The 22,912-nt window shown below is 33.6% G+C and overlaps 2 protein-coding genes across 4 annotated transcripts in view; one reads left to right on the forward strand and one right to left on the reverse strand.

The window, feature by feature from the left end:
- Window positions 1-22,912, forward strand: part of LOC132698552 (potassium channel subfamily T member 2) — a 346,214-nt gene that overhangs the window by 16,839 nt on the left and 306,463 nt on the right. The window contains exons 1-2 of one of the 3 annotated variants that reach the window (XM_060664702.1): window positions 39-440; window positions 2,335-2,587. The exons of 1 other annotated variant lie outside the window; for it this stretch is intronic. In XM_060664702.1, the coding sequence (XP_060520685.1) occupies window positions 2,433-2,587 (155 nt within the window). In that variant the 5' untranslated portion in view covers window positions 39-440; window positions 2,335-2,432. Of the gene's footprint in view, window positions 1-38; window positions 441-2,330; window positions 2,588-22,912 lie in introns of those variants that run through there. One more of the 3 variants, XM_060664703.1, reaches the window with a different exon arrangement.
- LOC132697957 (RNA-binding protein 47-like) lies at window positions 13,441-18,924 on the reverse strand. Its single transcript, XM_060663750.1, has 3 exons — window positions 18,344-18,924; window positions 14,675-14,910; window positions 13,441-13,632 (listed from the first exon to the last, which is right to left on the reverse strand). Exons 1-3 carry the CDS (start codon window positions 18,717-18,719, stop codon window positions 13,441-13,443), a joined length of 804 nt encoding a protein of 267 aa, XP_060519733.1. The 5' UTR covers window positions 18,720-18,924.

A 22,912-nucleotide genomic window follows, 5' to 3' on the forward strand; every position in this document is an offset into this window, starting at 1 on the left:
CTCACTGGTCCATTTGTTGTTATTTTCAGTCCTCTGTGTATATATGCGTGATAACAACAGAAATTGGAATCATTTTCAGTAGGTAAGTTTCAGGAAAACATTCTCAAAATTGCATCCTATCTATGACCGAAAGCTAAGTTAAAGCCATGTGAATGGATAACGGTGATTTGACGGTGATCGGCAAGATAGAGAGGAACACCAGGAACCAAAACCAAGGAGATTTCATTTTCCATTCGCGACCAAACTTTCCAAGATTCCCCAGCCGCGTTTTTTGCTTTTTAAACGGTACTTAACAACCGCCACCATTTACGTTCAAACCCCATTTACGAAACTCCGTACTTGGTCGGGCGGCGGCGGGAGTTCGGACGAAGTTTCGAGTGCCGGTGGAAGTTCGCCGAGTGGTGACGACATCGATCGTTCCAGTTCGAGCGGTTCTGAAGGTAGGGTCGAGTTTATGTCGGACAAACTTTCGAGTGTGGTTCAAACCAAAAATTAAGCCCCCGAAAGAGACCAGGCAACTCCTAATATAATCTTGACGGTGTCAAATGTTGATGACGCTATCTAAACACATGAAGATTTGGAAGAAAAGTTCTTCCGGTTTCGGTCAATTGCTTTTCTTTTTGCCTGTCCCCGGAAATAAATATTTTTGACAGTAACATGGCGAAAATTCTTATTTGTTTTTGTCTTTTATATTATTAGACAGTTATCTTAAACGATATTGACTACTTTATACAGTTTTTGTTTATGTTGGCGGCAGTTTTTGGTCATTCTATTAAGGTTACAAAACAATAAAATATCAAGTATCCTGTTAAAAGGCTTGGGAATTAAGTATTCAGGGTCTTCCAAGTTTTATTTGTATCTAAGTGGAGAAACAATTTTTGTCGTATACAATTCGAGAATGTTTTTTTAAACAAGTTCTTCAATATATTTTTTATGGTTCAGTTTATTAAGAATTACTTATTACAGATTAATCTTAAAGGAATAAAACTTCGTTTTTTCTTAATATTTATTAGTTTAAACTAAAACTTCCACGCCCACAAAGTTCGGGTTGCTTACTTACAACACTTTTTTTTACTATGGTATGACATATCTATCAACTTTCAGGCTAGGTGGCGCTAACAACCTGAACAGAGAAATAAATATTACTGACTCCAAAGTTAGTTTAGTAAGTTTTTATACTTCATATGAAAAATACCTTAAAACGACAATTATCTTATCATTCATATTTGCTAATGTTGGCAGCGGTTTTTTGGTCATCTTATTAGTGATTTGTCAGGTCTCTTTGAGTATAAACTCATGGGGTGTCGCTAATAAACAATAAAAATATCAATTTAGTTTTGGAACACAAAAGCCACATATCAACTGAGGTCCTCCACAGTGTCAGCTACGGAAGTTTTTTTTTAATTTCTAAATGGAGGGACAATCTTTGGTTATCAATCGCTGGCGTTATTTATATTCCAAATTTCATAAACAACTATAAAGTCCGGTAAACACAATGTAATTGCACCACCAAATTGCAAAAAATGTGCAAGATGTGAAAATTGCAAGAATTTTAAAGATTTTTGTTCATGTTAACGTTCCTGCCGTAGAAACCCCTAGGATTTAGTCTATCCTTAGCACTCAATACGTATCGATGCGCGAGCGCCCTGTCCTCAGGCGACGCACGATAACCGGCATTGTAATAATTTCATGTCGTTACAGAATACATCTTTAGTTTCTGAACTAACGTATTCATTTAACTGTGGCACGAACCCCCGACAGAACAATTTTCAAAATGTAGAAACTCAATATGGCGATTATTAGAAAAAACCCAGTATTTCGAAAATTTGAGGGTTTCAGCTTCTGTAATAAAAAAAATGTCGTAGTTCTTCAAAAATGTACATTTTCCTAAAAATGCATGTAGAAATTGCATCGTGTCTACCGGGCTCAAAATGTTATTCTAAACACTTTTTTCAAGAAACTTCTTCAATAATTAGATGGTTTCGTTTATGACAATTTTTTTAGCTTTAATTTAATTCACAATATTTCAATGAATTTCATTTTGTAGCTCCACTTTTTATTTTTTTTCTATTATTTATTACGAAAACTTGTGAAAAAAGTATGGCTTTTTAGACTCCTAAAACCGAAATTGACTCATCCAAGTTTATTTTGAAAGTTTCACATCAAATAAGGAAAACAAATAATCTTGCAAATATCAAGAAATAAAAACTCAAACATTTCCATTTGCGCTTTTCCCGTGGTGAGCACTTTTCAGCTCTTTGTGACTTTCTTACGAAAAGAAAAAGCGTTTTAAAGACCTTCGGGTTTAAAAAAGGAACAAATCTCGTCCACCAGGAGCCAGTACGGTGGCTCCCAGAACCGACGACAGCCTGGAGAGTGGCCAGCATTCAAGAGCCGGCTCGTCCACTGATCCGCAAAGATGGACGTACGAGATGTTGCCGCCCACAGAGAGCGCTCAATCTCCGGCAAAAATCCGGGTGAATTTTCGGCCGAACACGCTGGACCGGACTGGCACGCGACGTTTTTCCACGGCTCGAAGGAGCCGAAGCATGAGCGCCTGGAGCGACACTTGGAAAATGGACGAAAGGTGAGAGAAAAAGAGGGGGAGGGGGTGACGGTTATACTTAAGTTAAAGCCGATGTCGTCTTAAATAGTGCTTTATTCGAAAACTAATCAAAATAAAGATATCAAATGCCAGAACCAAAAAAAAGGAATCTTGAAAATGGTGAGACGCTAACTAAAATGAAACGAAGTGATAAACAATTATCAGCGGTAAAAAGTAGCGTTTAGTTTCCTGCTTATAGTTCGTGAATTAGTACTTTTTTTGATTTTGAAAAAATGATCACTAACGAGGAGAAAAATGTCTATAAAAAAGTTTCGATCCCCGAAACTGTACCTCCATTATTGATGATTTTAATTTAACGTTGAAAATTGCCGCCATATTGAGGTAGCGGCAATGCCGTCGTAGATTTCAAAAACTAAAAAAATCATTGCAAATTTAAAAATATATATATTTAAATAATCGCTTCGTGGAGTCTTTCCTGTAAACCCATAAAACAAGAGTGTGATAAAAGTTTCAATAAATTTAATACTTTGTAATTATTTTTTGAAGTTAACAAAAGAAAAAAAATCACCGTAACATTGTACTTTTTTTTTCATTTGTCAATAACTTGCCGTTTTTATTTTAAGAAAAGATATTTATTAACTATAAAAAATATTAGCTAAATATTATAAACAAAGCATTAAATTTATTTAAAATTTTATCACACTATCTTTGTAAGTTAATAAAAGAAAGAAAATGCAAAGTAATGTTTTGTAACTTTGTTTTTAATCTCTCATGAAATTCCTGTTTTTATATTAACAAAAGACATTTATTAACTAAAAAAAATATTATTATTATAAACAAAAGGAATATTTCCATAGTTAAAAAAAATGACAACTTCATGAAGAACTGCCATTTATGATTTTTTGAAAAAAATATTAAAAACAAAGTATTAAATTTATTTAAAATTTTATCACACTATCTCATTTTATGAGTATACAATTTTGGCAATGTACTTTATATTCCCTATTTTTTTTTATTGTAATTTATTAACATGCGTAGAACCTCAAAATGGCGGGCGAACGATAATTTTCAACATGAAATTAAAATTATTAACAATGGAGGTACAGTTTGTTTGTAATTATTTTCTTAAGCTAACAAAAGAATAAAATTGTTGTAACTTTTTTTTCATCTGTCATTAAGTTTCCGTTTTTATGTTAAAAAGATATTTATTTATTAAGTAAAAAAATATTATTTAATATTTTTTATTAAAAAGGGATTATTTCAATATTTAAAAGAAATTACAACTTCACGAAGAACTGCTATTTATGATGAAAAAAATATGTTATAAACAAAGTATTAACTTCATTTTAAAATTTTATCACACTACCTTATTTTACGGGCATACAAGAAAATGTTATGGCAATTGGATTTAGCAATCTACTTTATATAAAAAGAAAATTTAGCGTTATATTTAATTTATTTATTTAATTTATCATAAACAAATATTTAAAAAAAATTACAACTTCATGAAGGATTAAATTTATTTAAAATGTTATCACAATATCTCATTTTATTAATTATTATTAATAATAGAGGCACAGTTTCGAATTTCCGATTTTTTTTAAACAAATTTTCTCTTCTTTGAGGAACTTTCTTTCGAAGTAAAAAAAAAATAGTTTTTCGAACAATTAGCGAAAAACGGAACACTGCTTTTCAATGTACCAGTCCATTTTTTTCGCGCAATGATCTAGACATATTAGTATGTTCAATTAACGTCATTTAAACTCATTAACTAGACCGGAGACGAATTTTTAAAAATGGAACATTGGCATTGGAAAAGAAAGAAAAACAAAATAATTTAAATATCCATTTTGATAAGCGGGAATAAAAATAAACTATTCTTTCAAATCCGGATATCTCCGAAACTACACTTTCAGGTTTGTTATGAACTCTCTCATTCCCTAGATTCCTTGGACGCACTGTATAATCGTAAATACTCAACTAACGAAACGTTTGAATAAGCAAGAATTGATAGACAATGCCGTTAATGGTCGGGACGACTCTGACTGCATTTAGGTGGTGCGTCACCTGTAACGAGGAGCATGCAGAATTATAAATAACCCGAAAGACGGTGCGACTCACCCGTTCGTGCGGATATAAGCAGCGCCATATTGTATCAGGCTGGTCGAAATTCAGGATAGATTTGATGATGTCTTTAATGGCTAAAAGCTCGTTAAAAATCCCGGGCTGAAAGCAACAGGTTTGTTTGATTAAAAAAATAAATAAGGGAAACATGTCCTACAAGCATCGTGTGTGAGTTACGGCTTGCAAGTCCCGGAATGAAAAGCTTTTGGGTCAAATAAAACGTACATTTCTTTAAGTCGAACACTATTTTGAAATTTTGTTTTAAATTCGTTTTCTATTAATAATAATACGTATCTAACGCAAAATATCAAATATGAAATTGATGCAAAAACTAAGAAATCGAGCATATTGTTTTCCAAATAGAACCTGATTTGATACAAAAAAAAAAACGCATATTTTATGGTGCGTGAGCGCACCACTGGTAACACCCGGTTTCATTTTTGGTGATATTTATCTTATTTTATTTATGTAGCATGAAGTATGTAAATGCACATTACTCTTATTACAAACATAAATTATGTCGCTGTGGATTCTACATCTCCTTCGGGCTTTATTGGCATAAACAACAGGATGATTGGCGAAACGTCAGCAATTTCGACTAAGCAAAAACCGACGCAGGAGGAATCCGGAAGTTTTGTAAAAAGCGTCATACTCTTTTCTTTGTAAAAACTAGGTATACTAAAAAAATGTCCCTTAAAAAGTTTTTTTCATCATTATTTTTGATATCTGAATAATTAAAATTTGTAAGATTTAATAATAGTAATAATCGTTATTTACAAGGTTTACAAAATTTATTATTATAAAAAATTAAGCCTTCAACATTGTACAGGAGTAATGTTTAAATGAACTTCATGGAAATTAGTATAATTAGGTTTTATGTAGCTGCATAAGAATTCGTTGATACTATATTCTTAAAGAAATCCCAAATAGCTCTTCTCGGTATTTGACAAATCAGTCCCAGTTGCGCATAACTTTAGATTGATGTAAAAAGAATAAGACTTTGGTGCGTTTTTTAGAGATCTATCCAACAAAACAAAGTTATCAAAATCAAACAGTATAGGAAAATTATAGGAATTGGTATCTTTGGGTCCTAAGTATTCGTCATTGCGAATTTATTTTTAAAAAAATTCTTAATAGTACTTCTCTCTCTTTTGTTAAATAGTCTCGGTTTTTCGTGACATTAAGTTGAATTAATAAGCAAAATTAGGTTTGAGTCCATTTTTCTGTCCAACAAAAACGAAATTATCAAAATCCATAAACAAAGATTTCACGAGGGTGTACAGTTCTTAAGTGGGACACACTGTATGTATCTTTCACATGATCGAATAACGCTCAAATTTGACTATGACTATAAATAATGACTCCATCTAAATTTTTTGCAAGTGTGACTAGTATTTTTTAGAAAAATCAAAATATTGGAAAAATTATTAGTTTTAGGTATCTATGTATTATTATTAACAAAAAAGTTGAATAATTTAAGAATAGGGTGTTTAAAAAAAATGTATCTTTAATTCAGAAACGCCTTTTTGAGCCACCCGGTATACTTTAACTATTGAAACGATTATGGGCGGTATGTCTATTAAATTCCATGATATAATTGCAGATTTCAGCCACGAGGACCGCCATTTTCAAGAAGTGTCATTCCGCCTTTAAATATTTTGCAGCTAACGATAGTCATACGATTTTCGATTACCCTGTGTAATTTTTCTGCTGATGGATAACCATTTAATAATAATCAATTTTTAATGAATTTAAGGATCTCCCTGGTGTATGTTTCTACTAAAAGATGTATCAATTTTGGCAAGCTCTTTAAAAATAAACTTAAATTTGCGTAAAGGTTGGTATCACAACTGCAAAATGACGTGGGTTCAAGGTTCAAGGTAGTTAGTTCTAAAACTTCGGAATCGTGGTCACTCAAGTGGTATTTTTAATGGAATTTTGAAAAATGATCCGTTGCAACAGCCAAAAGTTAAACGCAAAAGTTAATTGGGGTATTACAAACCTTCAATTTATTTTAATGTTGTATATACAGGGTATTTCATTTTTCATCGGCGAGCATCAATGTTTTTTATTTTAAATGGAACAACTGGGACATTACTTCATTTTTGTATATAACGATACCTAAGTCAAACCGTATTTGACATTTATTGTTTCACTTGACCAAGTTTTGTTGTAGCCAAAGGACTCGAATAACGGATTTCACAAGAAATTTCGATACAGGGTACCACCTATTTTTATAAAATTGTCATATTTAGCATTAAAAATTAAGACTAATACTTTTTGTAAAGGGTTGGGGGAAGGTGGTTGTAAACGGGAAAGAGCGGCAAGAAAACGGTAGGACATACAACACCCGAAACGGTTAATCACCCGCCTTAACGGTTTCCCGCGTCGTCGTCTGCCCGGCCGGGTCTTCTTAGGGGTATTTTCTGGAGGGTTGGGGGTGGTAACTACCACAACACAGCGCGGGGTTCTCGCGAACCGCTCACAAAAGAGAGCTTGTTTTTTCGTGGCTCGCACTACGGATGCTCACGCAAGTCGCGGCTTAACCAAGGTTGGGTATGGTGGGGGTGTTGTATACACAACGCGAAAATAAAAGGTCAACTCAAAGGAAAAAAATTATTAAGTTACCGAAAAATGTTATTCAACCCTTAACACTTTTACTTTTTGAAATATTACCTTTTACACATTCGTCTATCACAAATAATATGCTGTTGTTATAAGTTCAGTCAGTGTAAGGTAGCTATGACAAGTGCTGAAGTGCTGCCACTATCATTTACCAATTAATAATTGACCATAACCTTGCCGATGTGCTTATGAAGATCCAAAGATTACGTAAGTATATGTATGCAGTATTTGCACGGAATAACACCGACGTGATTAATAGGTTGCAAAGGATAATAATTAATGTGTCCTCCATTTTGAGCAATACAGGTAGTATAAACGCCACGAGCAAACCACGGTTGGTACAGAGGCTGTATTAACCATCCCAAATTCATTAATACATATTTCTGCATATAGATCCTTGGACACGTACTAAAGGGCTCAAACACTAGTAAATTCGCGAATTTCATGTACGCACTTACTTATCACTTACCTCAGTGACTACTGGCTGGGGTCGGTAGGTCACGAGATTCTCCAATAGTGCCTAAAACATATTTTGAATTTTTCGAAAAAACCGTATTTGCAAGTTCCCGCTTCAAAAAAGCTCTGACGAAGCCGACAGGATGGTTGGCGAAACGTCAGCAAGTTTGATTTATCAATGACCGACGTAGGAGGAATCCAGAAAATTTCAAATTGCGAATTATTTTATAATGTGCAATAAAAATGATAAAAGTTTGGGAAAAAAACGTTTTTGTTTTGACCTACTAGAAAGCGAACGCTGAAAACTCGCGGATTGAGACTCGAATAAAGAAATAACATCATAATATTAAATAATATAATAATTATATAACTTCAACATTTCATCAAGAATCTTCGAACCTACTAACTAATAAAAATAATGGAAAACGAAATTAAATCAACATCACCATCAGCATTACAAATTGGGAAGTCAGGTGGAACACTGGGAAATAAGTTTTGTACATCAAAAGACAATAGTGTTGCGTTAGAAGGGATTTTGATATCTTTAATTTTGTTGATTAATTCAAAAGAATTTTTTATTGCCAATTTTGGTTTAAAATCTGTGTGGAACTTTAAAATATTTACTAATTTTGTTGAGAGTTGAACTGCTGAATATTGGGTATTCCACCTATGGATGTGATAGATTTAGCAGATTTCACCTCGGAAAATATCATACTAGAACATCATTTAAGTAAAAGTTTTCTATGGTGGTATAGATATGTGGATGATGTCTTTGCTTGCTTTGTTGGAACGGACAGACAATTGAATTCTTTTCACATCACATTAACTCATTACATAATCGTATAAAATTCACTATCGAGATTGAACAGGATAACTTTTTTTAGACTTAGCTATTACGAAACGCAAAACAAATTAGATTTTCCCAATCATCAACCTTCACACAGGGACACAGTCATACATAACAGCTCAAATCACCCCTAAACATACAAAATGGCTGCATTTTACTCTTTTATACACACACTTCTTAATACGCCACGCTCAACAGAAAATTACAACAAATCATTTAATATTATTAAACAAATTGCACTGAACAACGGCTACAATCCGTCCATTATAGATAAAATTATAAATAAAAAACAAATCCAGACAACAGTAAACTCAATTTATCCGAAACCTAATACAGAACGCGAACAATGAAAACAATTACATGCATAGGAGAACCCACTGAAAAAAGTGATAAAGCTTTCACAACTAATAACACAATAGGAAAATTTTTAAAAAATAATAAGACGAAATGTCCAAAATCTCAAATAATCAGGTGTCTACAGGTTGAAATGCGGATCTTGTCTTAAAATTTATATTGGACAACCAGGTAGATCCTTCAAGAAACGCATTAACGAACATATAAGAGCGTTTAAAAACAATAGTCGAGATTCTAATTATGCTACACACTTAAACACAGAAAAACACATTTTTGACGACAATTTTGATATTTTATATGCAGCCAGAAAAAACAGAAAATTAAATGTATTGGAAGCCATGAAGATTAACAAAATGAGACATTCAAATGTATAACATTTAAATACCTCTCCTTTATTGATCTTAAATTCTCACAACAACATTGATTAAGGTTTTATGGTCATTTTTCGGTATATGTAGTAGCAGGTAATTTGTAATTACATTTGATAAATACACGGTGTCGTCGAAACAATTGTGTATACTTTTGAGGGATAGTACAACAAAAAACCAACATCCCAAAAAAATATTTACGCAAAACACGCGGTAGAATAAAAGAAGAACTAATAAAAATCAAAGAATTTATCTAAGTTCCCTGATTTTTCCAGTTTTTCCAGACTAATGTGTGTAATGTAATACATTAAATAAGCTAAAATTGATTTTAAGGGTACGTTCAAAAAGTAAGGTTACTTTTGTAACGGGGGGAGGGAATCACTTTGAAGGGAACAACATTACTTTTGAACACACCTCGTATACCAGCCAAATTGACAAAAATAAATGGACACTTACCGCACTGTCGTATGCAGGACTTCTTGAAATGCCACCGGCAAAGGAGGGGGAAGGTTCAGAAACCTGAAAAAACTAACGTTACCAATTTTTAAAACATGCTCTTTCATTCGTCATACTTTTTGAACTGCGAGTTTCTCGGGCTTCGGTGTGGGTGCATCCTCTGCGTCACACTGCGAATTATCACACCGATTTCTGAAATGAGGGAGTAAAAACTACGTGTTTAAGAGAACACAGTACAAAGTAATTTTATCAACAATCAAGGGGCTTACCGCTTCCACGCTTGCTGCCATTTTTTAAATTTTAGCTCCAATTTTTTGCCGGATATTTCGACATCTGAAAAAGGAAAACATTATGGCGAAAGTTCATTTAGTTAATTTCTCTGTTTATACTTTATAACAAGTGCCAAATTATATTATATATATTTGAACAGCCAAAATTATATTAAAAAAATATTTATTTTCAATTGTGTTTATTTGTTAGCTGAAGCCATTTTGAAGTTCTTATTCTGATTTCACATACGGGCCCAAAGGTCACTAATAGGGTTATAAATTTAAATTTAACAACGAAGGCGCATTTAAATCCAACTGGTCATTAGGAAATAAATTCGAATATGTCATTTTGTTAATCTCCATGGCTTCCAAAAAATTTAGTTTTTTGTTTTTTGAATGCTTGTGTAATACAGACGCATTTAAATCCAATTGGTCATTAAGTAATAATAAATGATAAAAATTTAAATTTAAAACCTGTAATTAAAGTCTTGTTTTTATATACAGTGTGTCCAAGATAAGGATGCACAGCATGGGGATCTCGGAAACTATAAGAGATACAGTGTCGGTTAAATTAGACAAAAGTTGCGCATTTTGATACCGAACAAGATCCCGTTTTACAAATTTGAAAATTCCAAGCCGTTCCGGAAATATCCGAGAAAAGCCGAAATATTGCGATTTCGTTATTATTTTTTTAAAGCTATTTGAAAAGATATGAAAAAACGGAAAACACTTTTCCATTGGCACTTTTTAATCTCTCCAAATTGACGTTAACAAATTTTCATTACAGCGTTTCGATTCCATGGAACCACCATCAACTTTGATTTTTCTTATGGGACGGAAAAAAAGTACACACAGTATTAGGTTGTGCTTTTCATTGCGAATTCAACGATGTACGATACAATACGGTTACTTATGTTTTTATCCAGAAAAATGGCTTTTTAATACATTTCTAGTATTTTATTGTAGTAGGCCATGAGATCCGAACGATGAAAGGCAAAAGAAAATGTTCGAGTTAATGTGTTTATTTATTTACTAACTCTAACTGTTCATATAACATAACAACTAAATCCAACAAGTTAATGAAAAACAAATTCTATAACAAATGTTCGAATAAATGACCTCCATTTTCTAGGCATAAGTACGCCCGTCTCACGGTAGACTCCAAAACACGACTTAACATTTCAGGAGTAATTTTATTAAACGCTGCTCGTACTGATTGACGTAATTGTTCCTCGTTGTCAAAACATTCTTTGAATACCTCATTTTTTATGTAGCCCCATAAGAAAAAGTCCAAGGGAGTTATGTCCGGGGACCTTGGAGGCCAAGGTGTTTCACTGTAAGTCCCAATGTATTTTCCATCAAACCGTTCAGTTAAATATTGGCGAACTTCTCTGGAGTTATGGGCTGGGGCACCATCTTGTTGGAACCAGCAGCCTTGCACAGCGCCTAGCGGTAAATCATCTAAGGCATCTTCTAAATCGTGCCTCAAGATGTCAAGGTACCGCTCGGAAGTTAAGGAATTATTATAGAAAATAGGGCCTATAATCTTGCTACCAAAAATCCCACACCAAATATTAAACCCAAAGCGAACTTGATGTCTGGATAGTCTATTAACACGTGGATTTTGTTGCGACCAATAGTGTGTATTGCGCCTGTTATAAATACCGTTATTGGTCACCATACTTTCATCAGACCAAATCACTTTATATGGAAAATTAAAACTCTCATCACACATCCTGGTATACCACTCACAAAAATGTCTACGTCGTTCGTCGTCACCCGGTTTTAATCCTTGACATATTCTGAATTTGTAAGGCTTAAATTCATTTTTCCTTAAAATAAACTGAGCTGTAGATTTAGCTACCCCATTCTGGTCTTCAATTTCTCTGGTAGAAGTTTGTGGATTTTCGATAACAGATTGTAGAACAATGTATTGGTTTTCTTCATTGGAAGGTTTTTGTCGGGATAATGCAGGCTTCTTAAATGATCCATATTCTTTCAGATTAAATAACAAACGCCGAAAAATACTCTTGTCAGGTTGTCTCCGCTCTGGGTATTTGTTAGAATACATACGCTCGGCTTCCACACAATTTCTTTGGCATCAGATGTAGCAAGACAGCATATCACATTTTTCTTCGTTTGTAAAATTACCTCCCTCCATTGTAGAACAAAATAAATTAGAAAAAGACAACAACAATAAAAATACAAAAAGAATAACTAAAGGAATAAACTTATGATCGACTGATAACAAAGACGAATAACATTAATGTGTCATTGAAATTGACTGGATGTCATTTTGTCATGGCCTACTCCATTTAAATTCTAAAATGTATTAAAAATCCATTTTTCTGGACAAAAACATAAGTAACCGTATTGTATCGTACATCGTTGAATTCGCAATGAAAAGCACAACCTAATACTGTGTGTACTTTTTTTCCGTCCCATAAGAAAAATCAAAGTTGATGGTGGTTCCATGGAATCGAAACGCTGTAATGAAAATTTGTTAACGTCAATTCGGAGAGATTAAAAAGTGCCAATGGAAAAGTGTTTTCCGTTTTTTCATATCTTTTCAAATAGCTTTAAAAAAATAATAAAAACGAAATCGCAATATTTCGGTTTTTCTCGGATATTTCCGGAACGGCTTGGAATTTTCAAATTTGTAAAACGGGATCTTGTTCGGTATCAAAATGCGCAACTTTTGTCTAATTTAACCGACACTGTATCTCTTATAGTTTCCGAGATCCCCATGCTGTGCATCCTTATCTTGGACACACTGTATAAGTGTGTTGCCGAAACAGCTGTCATAAAGTTTTAAGAACTGTGAAAATCTGAACATTTTTTGTTCTAATTCAATTTGACTTGAATGAATTATCATCAAGTAAAAGCCACCTCAGTCCGAGAGAAGCGATTATTTTAACAACATTAATAGTTTAATCTAAATTGCAATTGTTCCTATATATTACTGTGATCTACATAGTTCTTGGAATTGTGAACAACAACAGTCTTTTTTAAGACTAGAGATTGTATTCACGGTCCGATGGCACACCAAAACAGACACGAAATCCTGAGATTACCCCCGTATTATTGTACATTTAACCCGATTGAGATGATTTGGTCTGAGTTGAAAGCATATAGAAGAAAAATAACACTGCACCAAAATTTAGCTGAAATATCAGTCTAACTGTGAAAAACGAGTCATAAAACAAGAAAATATTTATCGAGAACGATTAGTGGCGCAGTTGATCATTGACGACAGTAGCGATAGTAATTTGATGAAATAGAACCTAATAAATTGTTACCTTGTACTAATTTTTTAACTAATTTACACATACATACATCCCGCTTGTTAGTGTAGGTAGATAAATTCCTAGTATACTATAAATTCCTGGTATACGTACTTCGTAGAATATTATAAGCCTCCGTCCTGGTCCGATAACAGGAAAAGAAAACAGTGCAAGAATTGCCAGTGTCAAAGTCAACAGCAGCAACGTCTTTCAGGTTGCAATGAGTCTTCAAAATTTCGAACAACTCTTGCCTCGTTGTGTTCTGGATGTGAAGCGCTCTAGCCTGCAAAATTTTTTGAGGGGCGGCAGTGTTAATATCGCATTTTATTTCTAGCAATTACCAATAGCCTATTAAAAGTATGTAGAGCATGGATACAGTATATATAAAGTATATCGGTAAAATATAAAAATTCAAAAATTGACTATTAAATACCTCCGTTGCTCTAAGAATGTTAAAATATTTATTAACGGTGGGGATCAACGAGGTCTACCTATAGATCCCGCCTAACCAATTCTGTTTAGCCGCAATATATTTTTATAAAACCTTATAACCCTTTCACAAAATACGTTCCTGACGGTGAATGGTACCACCTATAACATGCAAAAGTAACTTTTCTCTAATTCGTTTTAGTTTTCTTTAAGTACCTTCGTTGCTCCAAGAATGTTAAAATATTTAATAAACGTCGAGGTGTAATGAGGTCTATCTATAGATACCTCAAAGTCCCATTCCGATTAGATATTTTTTTTTATTTTGTTGACCCTCTCACATAAATCAATCCTGGCTGAACGGTACCATCTGTAATCGTTTGGTTTGGTACTATTTGATAGGGAAGGGTGAAAATGTATACCCTAAACATTCAAGATTTTCACTATTGTGATTTTAAATTCACATTTAAACAGTTTTAGATTATTTTTTATATTTTTAGAGATTTTCTTTTAAAAGCATACCTGAATGCAAACAAGTTTTAGAAGAAGCCAACTTAACGTCAGTTGGAAAATGATTTAAATTTTGCCAAAAATGAAAGACTAATACTATTTACAAATCTTCTGGATTCCTCCTGCGTCGATTCATCACAAACCGACGCAGGGGGAATCCAGAAAATTTGCAAATATTGCAGTTGCCCGAAACCAGTTTAAGAGAGCTACAACATACGCAGAAAATAATACACAGTAGATGTGGCAACACTGATATGACTCAAATATTTTAATGTAAAGTTTATAGCTCGCTACAGCCAATCTTTTTCCATTCTCCATATACTGGCAATCGAGTTAAATTTGGTAAACTCAAAATATAATGACGACGTTCAAGATTCTAAAAAAGATACCTCTAAAAAGTGCGTTGGTATGGACCAGTGAATACCGATGGTGTGACCCCATAAAGTTGTATGGGACCAAACTTTCTTTTTGGCCTCCGCAGCTTGCTTGTGAGTTTCATATTCTAACACGCACAGTTTGGTGGGGCGACCGTCTCTGTTTAACATTTGGACGTTGTTCAGGCCGCAGCCTATGATCCGAGACACCTCGCTAACCACTTGATTTTGAGTGATATAATACGGAATACCTACATAACAAACATAAATAATGCACCCAGCTGCGCAAATACTAATTATAGCAGCAAATGTTAAGTGTGAAAGTTTGACGATTTTTTATTCCTAATAAAATGTCATAATAGTATATTATGCAACAAGTGCAGTAAGCGGCATTTGATTGACTAGTTTATTTGACGCGAGCGGAGCGAGTGTTTAATAAACAAGGGAATTAAAAAGTCTACCGAACGTGTTGCATACTATACTTTTTCTACGACCGTTACTTTTTGGGTACATTTTCGCAAATCAACTCGAAGACAATCACTGACATGACCGTCAGATTTGAAAAACGTCAAAATTCAAATCGTCGGAAATATCTCCGAAAACATCCGATTGCATCCAAACGCATGCGGTAATATCCCGGAAATGTCCGAAGGGGCTCGGATCGATTCTAACGATATGGAGCATGTTATTGTGAAAAGTAAAGCTCCTATGAGTGTTTTTGTTTTTTTCGCGTTTCAGCTTACCGTTGTTCATTCAGTTGTCAAAATTATTACTTAAAATAAAACGTTGCTAGTATGGTTACCATGGTGACAAAAAACGAACGATGTATTATTTCGACAACTTATTTATTTCAAAATAAATATTTTTGCTACAATGGAGCTTCCCAACTCAGAAAAATGCGATGTGTTGAGTGCTACATGAAGTGCAATAAAAATAATTACTTTAACAGATATTTTGACTGTCATCAATGCCAACTTTAAAAGGCTGCATGTGTGTATTTATGGTAGTTTTACCCAGCCAAAAAAAAAAATGGAAAAAGAATAAACAAACCTGCTGAAAGTGTTTTAATTATTTATTAAAAGAACTCAGGGAACTGTGAAGAAAATTTTCCACCCATAGAAGTTGTCGGTATCGCAAACTTTACATCCTTGCAGCCATTTTCAATTTCAGATTTTATGGACCATGTACCCAAAAACTAATAGTTGTAGAAAAAGTATAGTACGCTTCGCTCGTGTCAAACTCATGAGTCAAATACCATTTACCGCACTTGTTGCACAGTATACTATTTTTAATGTTTACGATTGGTGAGTTAAGTAATTATTATCCTTTTAAGTTTGTACTTTAATCTGTAATTGGGTTTCATCCGTAGAGTATTTTACAGAGTATTTTTACAGAAAATTTTCCGTGCAAAAAACTTCAAGCTATTTATTTTTAAATTACAGTAGTAAAGTTCAGTCAGAGCAATTGAACAGTTGCGTGATAAAATGACATCTTTATCTATTTCATTATTGGATGTGGTAGAATGACACAAGAATATAGCTAAGACATACGGATCATTTTTTTATTACGTCACTATACGTGACGCAACGGCACAAACGCTCTGACTCTACAATAGTTGACGTATTACTTTTCTGGAATGACGTCACGCTGGTTTCAAATAACGTATTTCTCATATTATTTGTATTTTAGCCACGATCTCTAACCTAAGCGTATATACATATATATTTATGATTGCTGTATTGCCAAGTTGCATTTCAAGCAATTGCATTATCAATTTGCGGAAGGATTCCATTTTTAGCTTGTTCAAATTGAAAAAAAGCCCAGATATTTAAAACTATCATCGAACATTTCAACATATGTCTAAAAGACACATAACCAACACCCATTGACTGTTATAAGGAAACCTCTACGACTTTTTTCATATTGTTTTGTCTCTGCCAGTTGACATAGATTAAACAAGATTGCTTTCGAAAAATTCGTAGAACTCTCTCTCGACACAGTTTACGATACTGTTCAAATAAAATTATCCCATCTTTAACGGCTTTTCACTTATCGCCAATAGTTTACTCAGAAAAACGAAAATTTTTAGGATCTTAGGATCTCTTAGATTTTTTAACAATTTTCGAAATAGAGGTTATAGCCCTGGATCTTCTACGTTTCCTGGTCCAAGAATTTTTCGAAAATAGTAAATGGTTTTCGAGAAAATAAGTTTTTTCTGAAACCATGCAGTGCGGCGTAATATCGGCTTAAATTTTTCAGTTTTTTTTTTGAATCTGCGGCGCATCCTGTATATCTTTGAAAAATTGTCATCTGTATTGGAGTTGTATCTTTTGCGTCTTCTGGTTCAAGAATTTTTGTGGTCTCGTAAACGGTTTTTGAAAAATGATGTTTTTTGTTGACCCTTGCACACGCGATTTTTAATTTTTTTAGAATACTTCCCAACCTCCCAACCCCTCATTTTCAGTAGCTACCGTCACGAGGCAAAGCTGCATATATGTGCCAAATATGAAGTCGATTGCTTGAAATTTTAGACACTAATCGTGTTTCATAGCAATGTCCAAAAAACAGTCGAAAATCGCGAAAAATAGATGGATACGGGCGTCGGATCAGGGTCATTTCTTATAAGCTTTTGTGCCTCGTACAGGGTCAAAAAAGGAGAAAAATTTCAATTTTGTGACTCCAACGGTTCGAAAGTTATCCAGGAAAAGCCAAGAGAACGGAGCACGGACAAACAGAAAAAAAAAATTTTTTTCGACGATGATCATTTCTGTACCAACGGCGATCCCATAGGACCTACCGTTACCGAGATATAAAACTTTTGTACGAGCGTTGATACTTTCGAAGCATTCGATTTTCGAAAGTAACGTACGAAGTGTCTTTCACATCTCTTCGAACTTCAAAGTTACGCCAAACTTTGGTAAATTCAAAAATTTTTACAAATAATAGCGATTCCCAATTATATTTTTTCAAATATCTGGCGCACCCTGATGATACACGAAACTTGAAACTCTCTCTCGACACTGTTTAAACCAAATTATCCCATGTTTTATAGTTTTTCCTTAACGCCTAATAATTTACCCACGAAAACAGCAATTTTCCGGACCTCTTTGTTTTTTTTTACAAATAAAAGTTGTAGCCCTAGAATTTTTTCAATATTATAAATAGTTTTTGAGAAAATAGTAAATGACGTCATCGCGACTAGATTAATTGACAGACGAAAATCGTAAATACAAAAATTGTAGCCTTTGATACGGCCTATAACACTGTTTTAGCGGATTGCAACGGGGCAAAGCTGCATATATGTGCCAAATATGAAGTCGATTGCTTCAAATTTCAGACACTTATCGTGTTTCATAGCAATGTCCAAAAAGCAGTCGAAAATCGAAAAAAAAAAAAGAAAAGATGGACGCCGAAGTTTCACCGCAGGCATTTTACATATGTTATGCATCCCGTGGACTGTTAAAAAGGAGCAAAATTTGAAGCGTCCAGCTGAAACCGTCCGGAAGTTATCGTGGAAAATGTCCAGGAAGAGAGAACGAAGAACGAGATTACATCGATTTTTCGAAAGCAAACAAAAAAATAATCAAAAATGACGTCGTTCCAGAAAGGTAATGCGCCAACTATGTGCCGTTTTTATGTCGACACTGTTTCCCTTTAAAAGTGTGCAATTCGGTATGTACTCACCGGTCATCACCAATTTGTTATTGTCGTACGACGTCATTACTTTCAGAATCCGACCCGGTCGGATCTCAGTATCCGACAATAAAAAAACGGCTTTTATGGCAGCGAACAGAGTCAAATAGTTGACGTAACACTTGCCACGACTACGACCGTCGAAATCGATCATGAATCGCATGCTGTAAATTAGACCTGCTCGTCTCATAAACTCGTAAATGTCCGGCATGCACACATCACTCGGTATATCGACGACGTACACTTCGCAACCCCTCGGTGGTACCGCGTAACGATTATGTGTCGCCACTATTTGCGTTCTTTCGCGACGCGTCTCGAAGTTTGCCGGCATTTTGTGATCGTCATCGATAGGTAAGCGGCACCACATGGTTTCGACAAAGATGGCGTCCAGAACGGTTATAAACACGCAATGCACTTTCGCAGTGTGGCGATTTATAACTGGCTTAAAGGTATGCCGCTGAAAGCCACGCCCAGCGTTACCAACCCTACTGTTTTAACAGTAGATTTGCTGTTTTCACATTAATGACCATGTTTTCTGTTTCATTGCTATTTTCTACTGTTTTTCGCGTTCAGCGCCACCTAATACACTACTATGCAAACATTTTTTGATAACCACTACGCAATAAAACGCAATGACAAACCACTACGCAATAAAACGCATTGATACTAGATGGCAGTATCTTTTTTATATTTTTATGCACGGGGAAATCCCTATTTACGAATAACAGCTACACGCCTATTGTATTGCGTAGCGTAGTTATTGTTTTATAGTCACACGTCACAACACCTTGAACAGTTTCTTTGAACTGCGGCGTCTATTTTGAAAAAATAATAATTACAAATTTTTTTGATAAAATGAGAAGTGACTGGAAAAAGTCCTCCTAAGAAGAAAAATGTGAAATATGAATAGAAATTCGTAAATTCGTGGTTAAAAGATGATAGGTTCAAAGGCTGGTTAAAGAAAAGCACTAAGGGTGAGACTTATTTCTTTTGTTCTGCGTGTAATTGCGTCAGAAAATGTGGTATACACGAACTGTTACGACGCAAAGATTCAACCAAACACGCGAAGAATAGTTTGTAGTTACAAAAACAACAAAAACTGACATCATTGTTTACCGGAGCTTCCAATTCACAAGATACGAAAATTGCAGCTAAAGCGGGTGAAGTAAATTATATTTACTATACGACAAAATACTGACCGCATACACAACGATCTTGGAATGCTTTGTACAAGCTGAATATTTGGATCTCACTGAACGAGAAAAAAATGAAGCACAAAATATTTTAGACGCAAAAGAAACTAAAATATTAAACCTTGACTTCTCGAGTGAGCAGAAACATTTACCGATGCAACATATATACGTTGGTGGAATGGTGCCAAATTTGATCAGAAGAAAAAGAGAAATAGGAGAACTAGCGGAAGAACAGCTGAAAAATTTCTACTTAAAGTTTAAGGAGTTTTATATCGAGGCTGCAAAACAGATATTAAAAGGGTTTCCTTTTGACGACAGAGACCGTCAAGCATTAAAATGTCTGAAGATGCTAAATCCTAAAGCAATTATGGATCCTGAAATAAAAAAGAAAATCACTTCCATTGCAGATTTACATTATTTCTTCCCAAAGATTTGTCCAAATAATATAACTGAAGTGGATAGAGAATGGCGAATGTTAAGAAATGTCGATTTTTCTTTCGACCAAAACAAAACTCCCGATATTATCGACTTTTGGAAACATGTACAAGAATTAAGAAATGGAGACGAATCTCAAACATTCCCTACATTGTGTGAATTGGTAAGCTTTTGTGCCTACCGCATAGCAGCGCCGCCGTGGAAAGGTTATTTTCTGCTATAAATATTACGAAAACCAAATTACGCAATAGAATATCGACTACAACTATTAAAGGAGTATTACACACTAAATCCGAAATAACTGATTGCTATTCAATTGAAGCACATGAAGAAATTCAACAAAAACACGTATGATTTTAAAAATAAAAATGATTGTGAAAATATTGAAGATGAGGCAATTGAAAATGAAACTGAAAAATAATTTTACTTTGATTTTTGTTTTATGTTGCTGTGATTATAAATATATCAATTTATGTGAGTTCTAGTAATTAAGAAACTTGTTTATTATTTAATTATAAGAGCAAAATTATGAAATCTGCCTTTTTTTCTTTACCTACCGCTTTCTGTTTTTTTTTAGGCGAGTTGTTTTTTAATTTTTTGAGGTTGGCAACACTGGCCACGCCCCTTTCAATATGGTCGCCAGTGGTGCCGCTAATCGGCGGTGATTGTGGTCTTTTTTTTTTCATGTAATTTAGGGATTAGTGGTGGGTACGGTTGTAAACAAAAAACATAATTTTGATAAGTAAGTCTCATACAGGGTTGCCCATTTTGGCTGTAAACGCAAGAAATTCTCCGTTCTTAGCAGGCATATAGTTGGCTCATTAATAATAATCATATATATATATATATATATATATATATATATATATATATATATATATATATATATATATATATATATATATATATATATATATATATATATATATATACACATATATACATATATATATATATCCTGTTGTCCACATGGGTTAAATGCCACCGACCTGCGAGAGTGGGACGATTGCGAAAACGAATATAATTTTATAATCTTAATAATTGTTTAACTTCCTCAAAAGGCCAATCGACTTTGTCATTAATAGAAATAAAAAAAATGCTTTTCTGAAACTGTTTATTACAAAAAAAAAAAAGAACAAACAACACAAAATTAAAAGAAACAAAACATTTAAAAATAAAACAAAAATATGTAAACAATCTAATCTAATAATAAATCTAATATAATAATAATAATAATAATATAAATAGTATAATAGTCTAATAACAAATCTATTAAAGTTTCAAAGATCGTCAGTCAAAAGTTTGTTAATCATGCTCTGCAACAAAAAAAAAATCAAATAAGAGACTAAATTTTTCTATCCTTACTTTTAAAATAACTAGTTCTATTTGTTGATATTGAGGACTAAGCGGAGTATTTTGCAGTTTTCGATCATTTAAAAAATATGCTTTTATTTATGTTTGATTTTTATTTATATACGGTATGTTCAACCTAAGAACTTTGTACGATCTTTGTTTATGGGTGGATTTTCTTTTTTTTTTGTGAGATAGATCTCCCAAAAATATACTAAAACCTCCTTTTGCTTATTGCTTTAATTCAAGTCAACTCAAGTCAAGTCAAGTCAAGTCAAGGCCAACTGGGACTACTTAACAAAAAATTACGGATTTTTTAAAGCATAGATTGTCAACGAATTCTTATTCAGATAAAACATATCGAAATTGTTTAAAACAAACAAGGAATTTAAATATTAGTTATATCAATTAGGTCAATATCCAACAAAAAAAAATCGAACCATAAAGAAAGAGCAAAGTTCATTACCTCCATGACATCAAAAGTTGTTAGAAAATGGTCAACACGATTATTAGGATGTAAAATTATTACACAGGGTGGCGAATAAAACATACATTTTTTTCTGGAACATCGTATTTTTCATAATAATATATGCCCCTAAACCTAAGTTAATCCTATATTTTAATTTTTGTAAAAATACAAGTTTTTACACTTGCAAAAAAAATTACGATAGCACTTTTATATACGAAAAGATAAATCACTGATATTTGATATTCTGCACCGTTATGAATGGGGAATGGATATTTAATATTATCTACTTTTTGTGTGAATTTAACGTTTTGGCCGTTATTTTCACAGAAAAGTAAATATTGGAAAAGATAAAGTAATAAAAATAGGTATGGTCTGTTCATAGATATAAGAAAGTGACCAATTGTTTTTGAATGGGATTATCCAAGGGTGGTCATTACTATTCAATGCAACAAGATTATTACCTAAAGTTTCAGAATTTAAATTCAGGTAAAATTGTGGTCCGTAATGGAAAATAATTTTATGCCTACCTGTGTTTAATATTCTTTGGTGTGGTATACTACTTAGTTTAAGTGTGTGTGAATCAAAGTGATCAAGATGTGTTGAATCGTGTGCGAATTATGCAAAATATGTGCGAGTCTAGTGTATCTCAGGAGATGCTCCCGTCCAAATGTAGAAAACACTATTGTATTGAGACTAAGGAAGTTATAAACAATGTTTATTTGACTCTCATTAAACGTGGTGCCAGCAAGCAAGCATTTCAAAAGAAACTGCCACATTGACGAAAATTCCAACATCAACTGTATGGAAAATTTGCGAATAATCCCATTTCAGCGAGGAAAAAAAGAAGCGATGCTAACATTTTCTCGAGTGTAGATGAAAGTGATCAAGATATAATACGGCGTAAAATTTACCAGTTATACGAGGAACATAGCGTGCCTACATTAGATATCTTAATTAGGTTGAAAAAGATAAAACCTGTATTAAATGTGGCAGAACTACCTTATGGAAGTACATTCAACACATGGGTTTTAGATTAAAAAAAAGGTAAGTTTTAATGGAATCTTTTAGAATTCGAAATTAACGACTGGAATATGTAGAAAAAATTAGGATTTA

The sequence above is a fragment of the Cylas formicarius genome, unplaced genomic scaffold (genome assembly GCF_029955315.1).
Source record: "Cylas formicarius isolate icCylForm1 unplaced genomic scaffold, icCylForm1.1 PGA_scaffold_2__14_contigs__length_35257938, whole genome shotgun sequence".
NCBI lineage: Eukaryota > Metazoa > Arthropoda > Insecta > Coleoptera > Brentidae > Cylas > Cylas formicarius.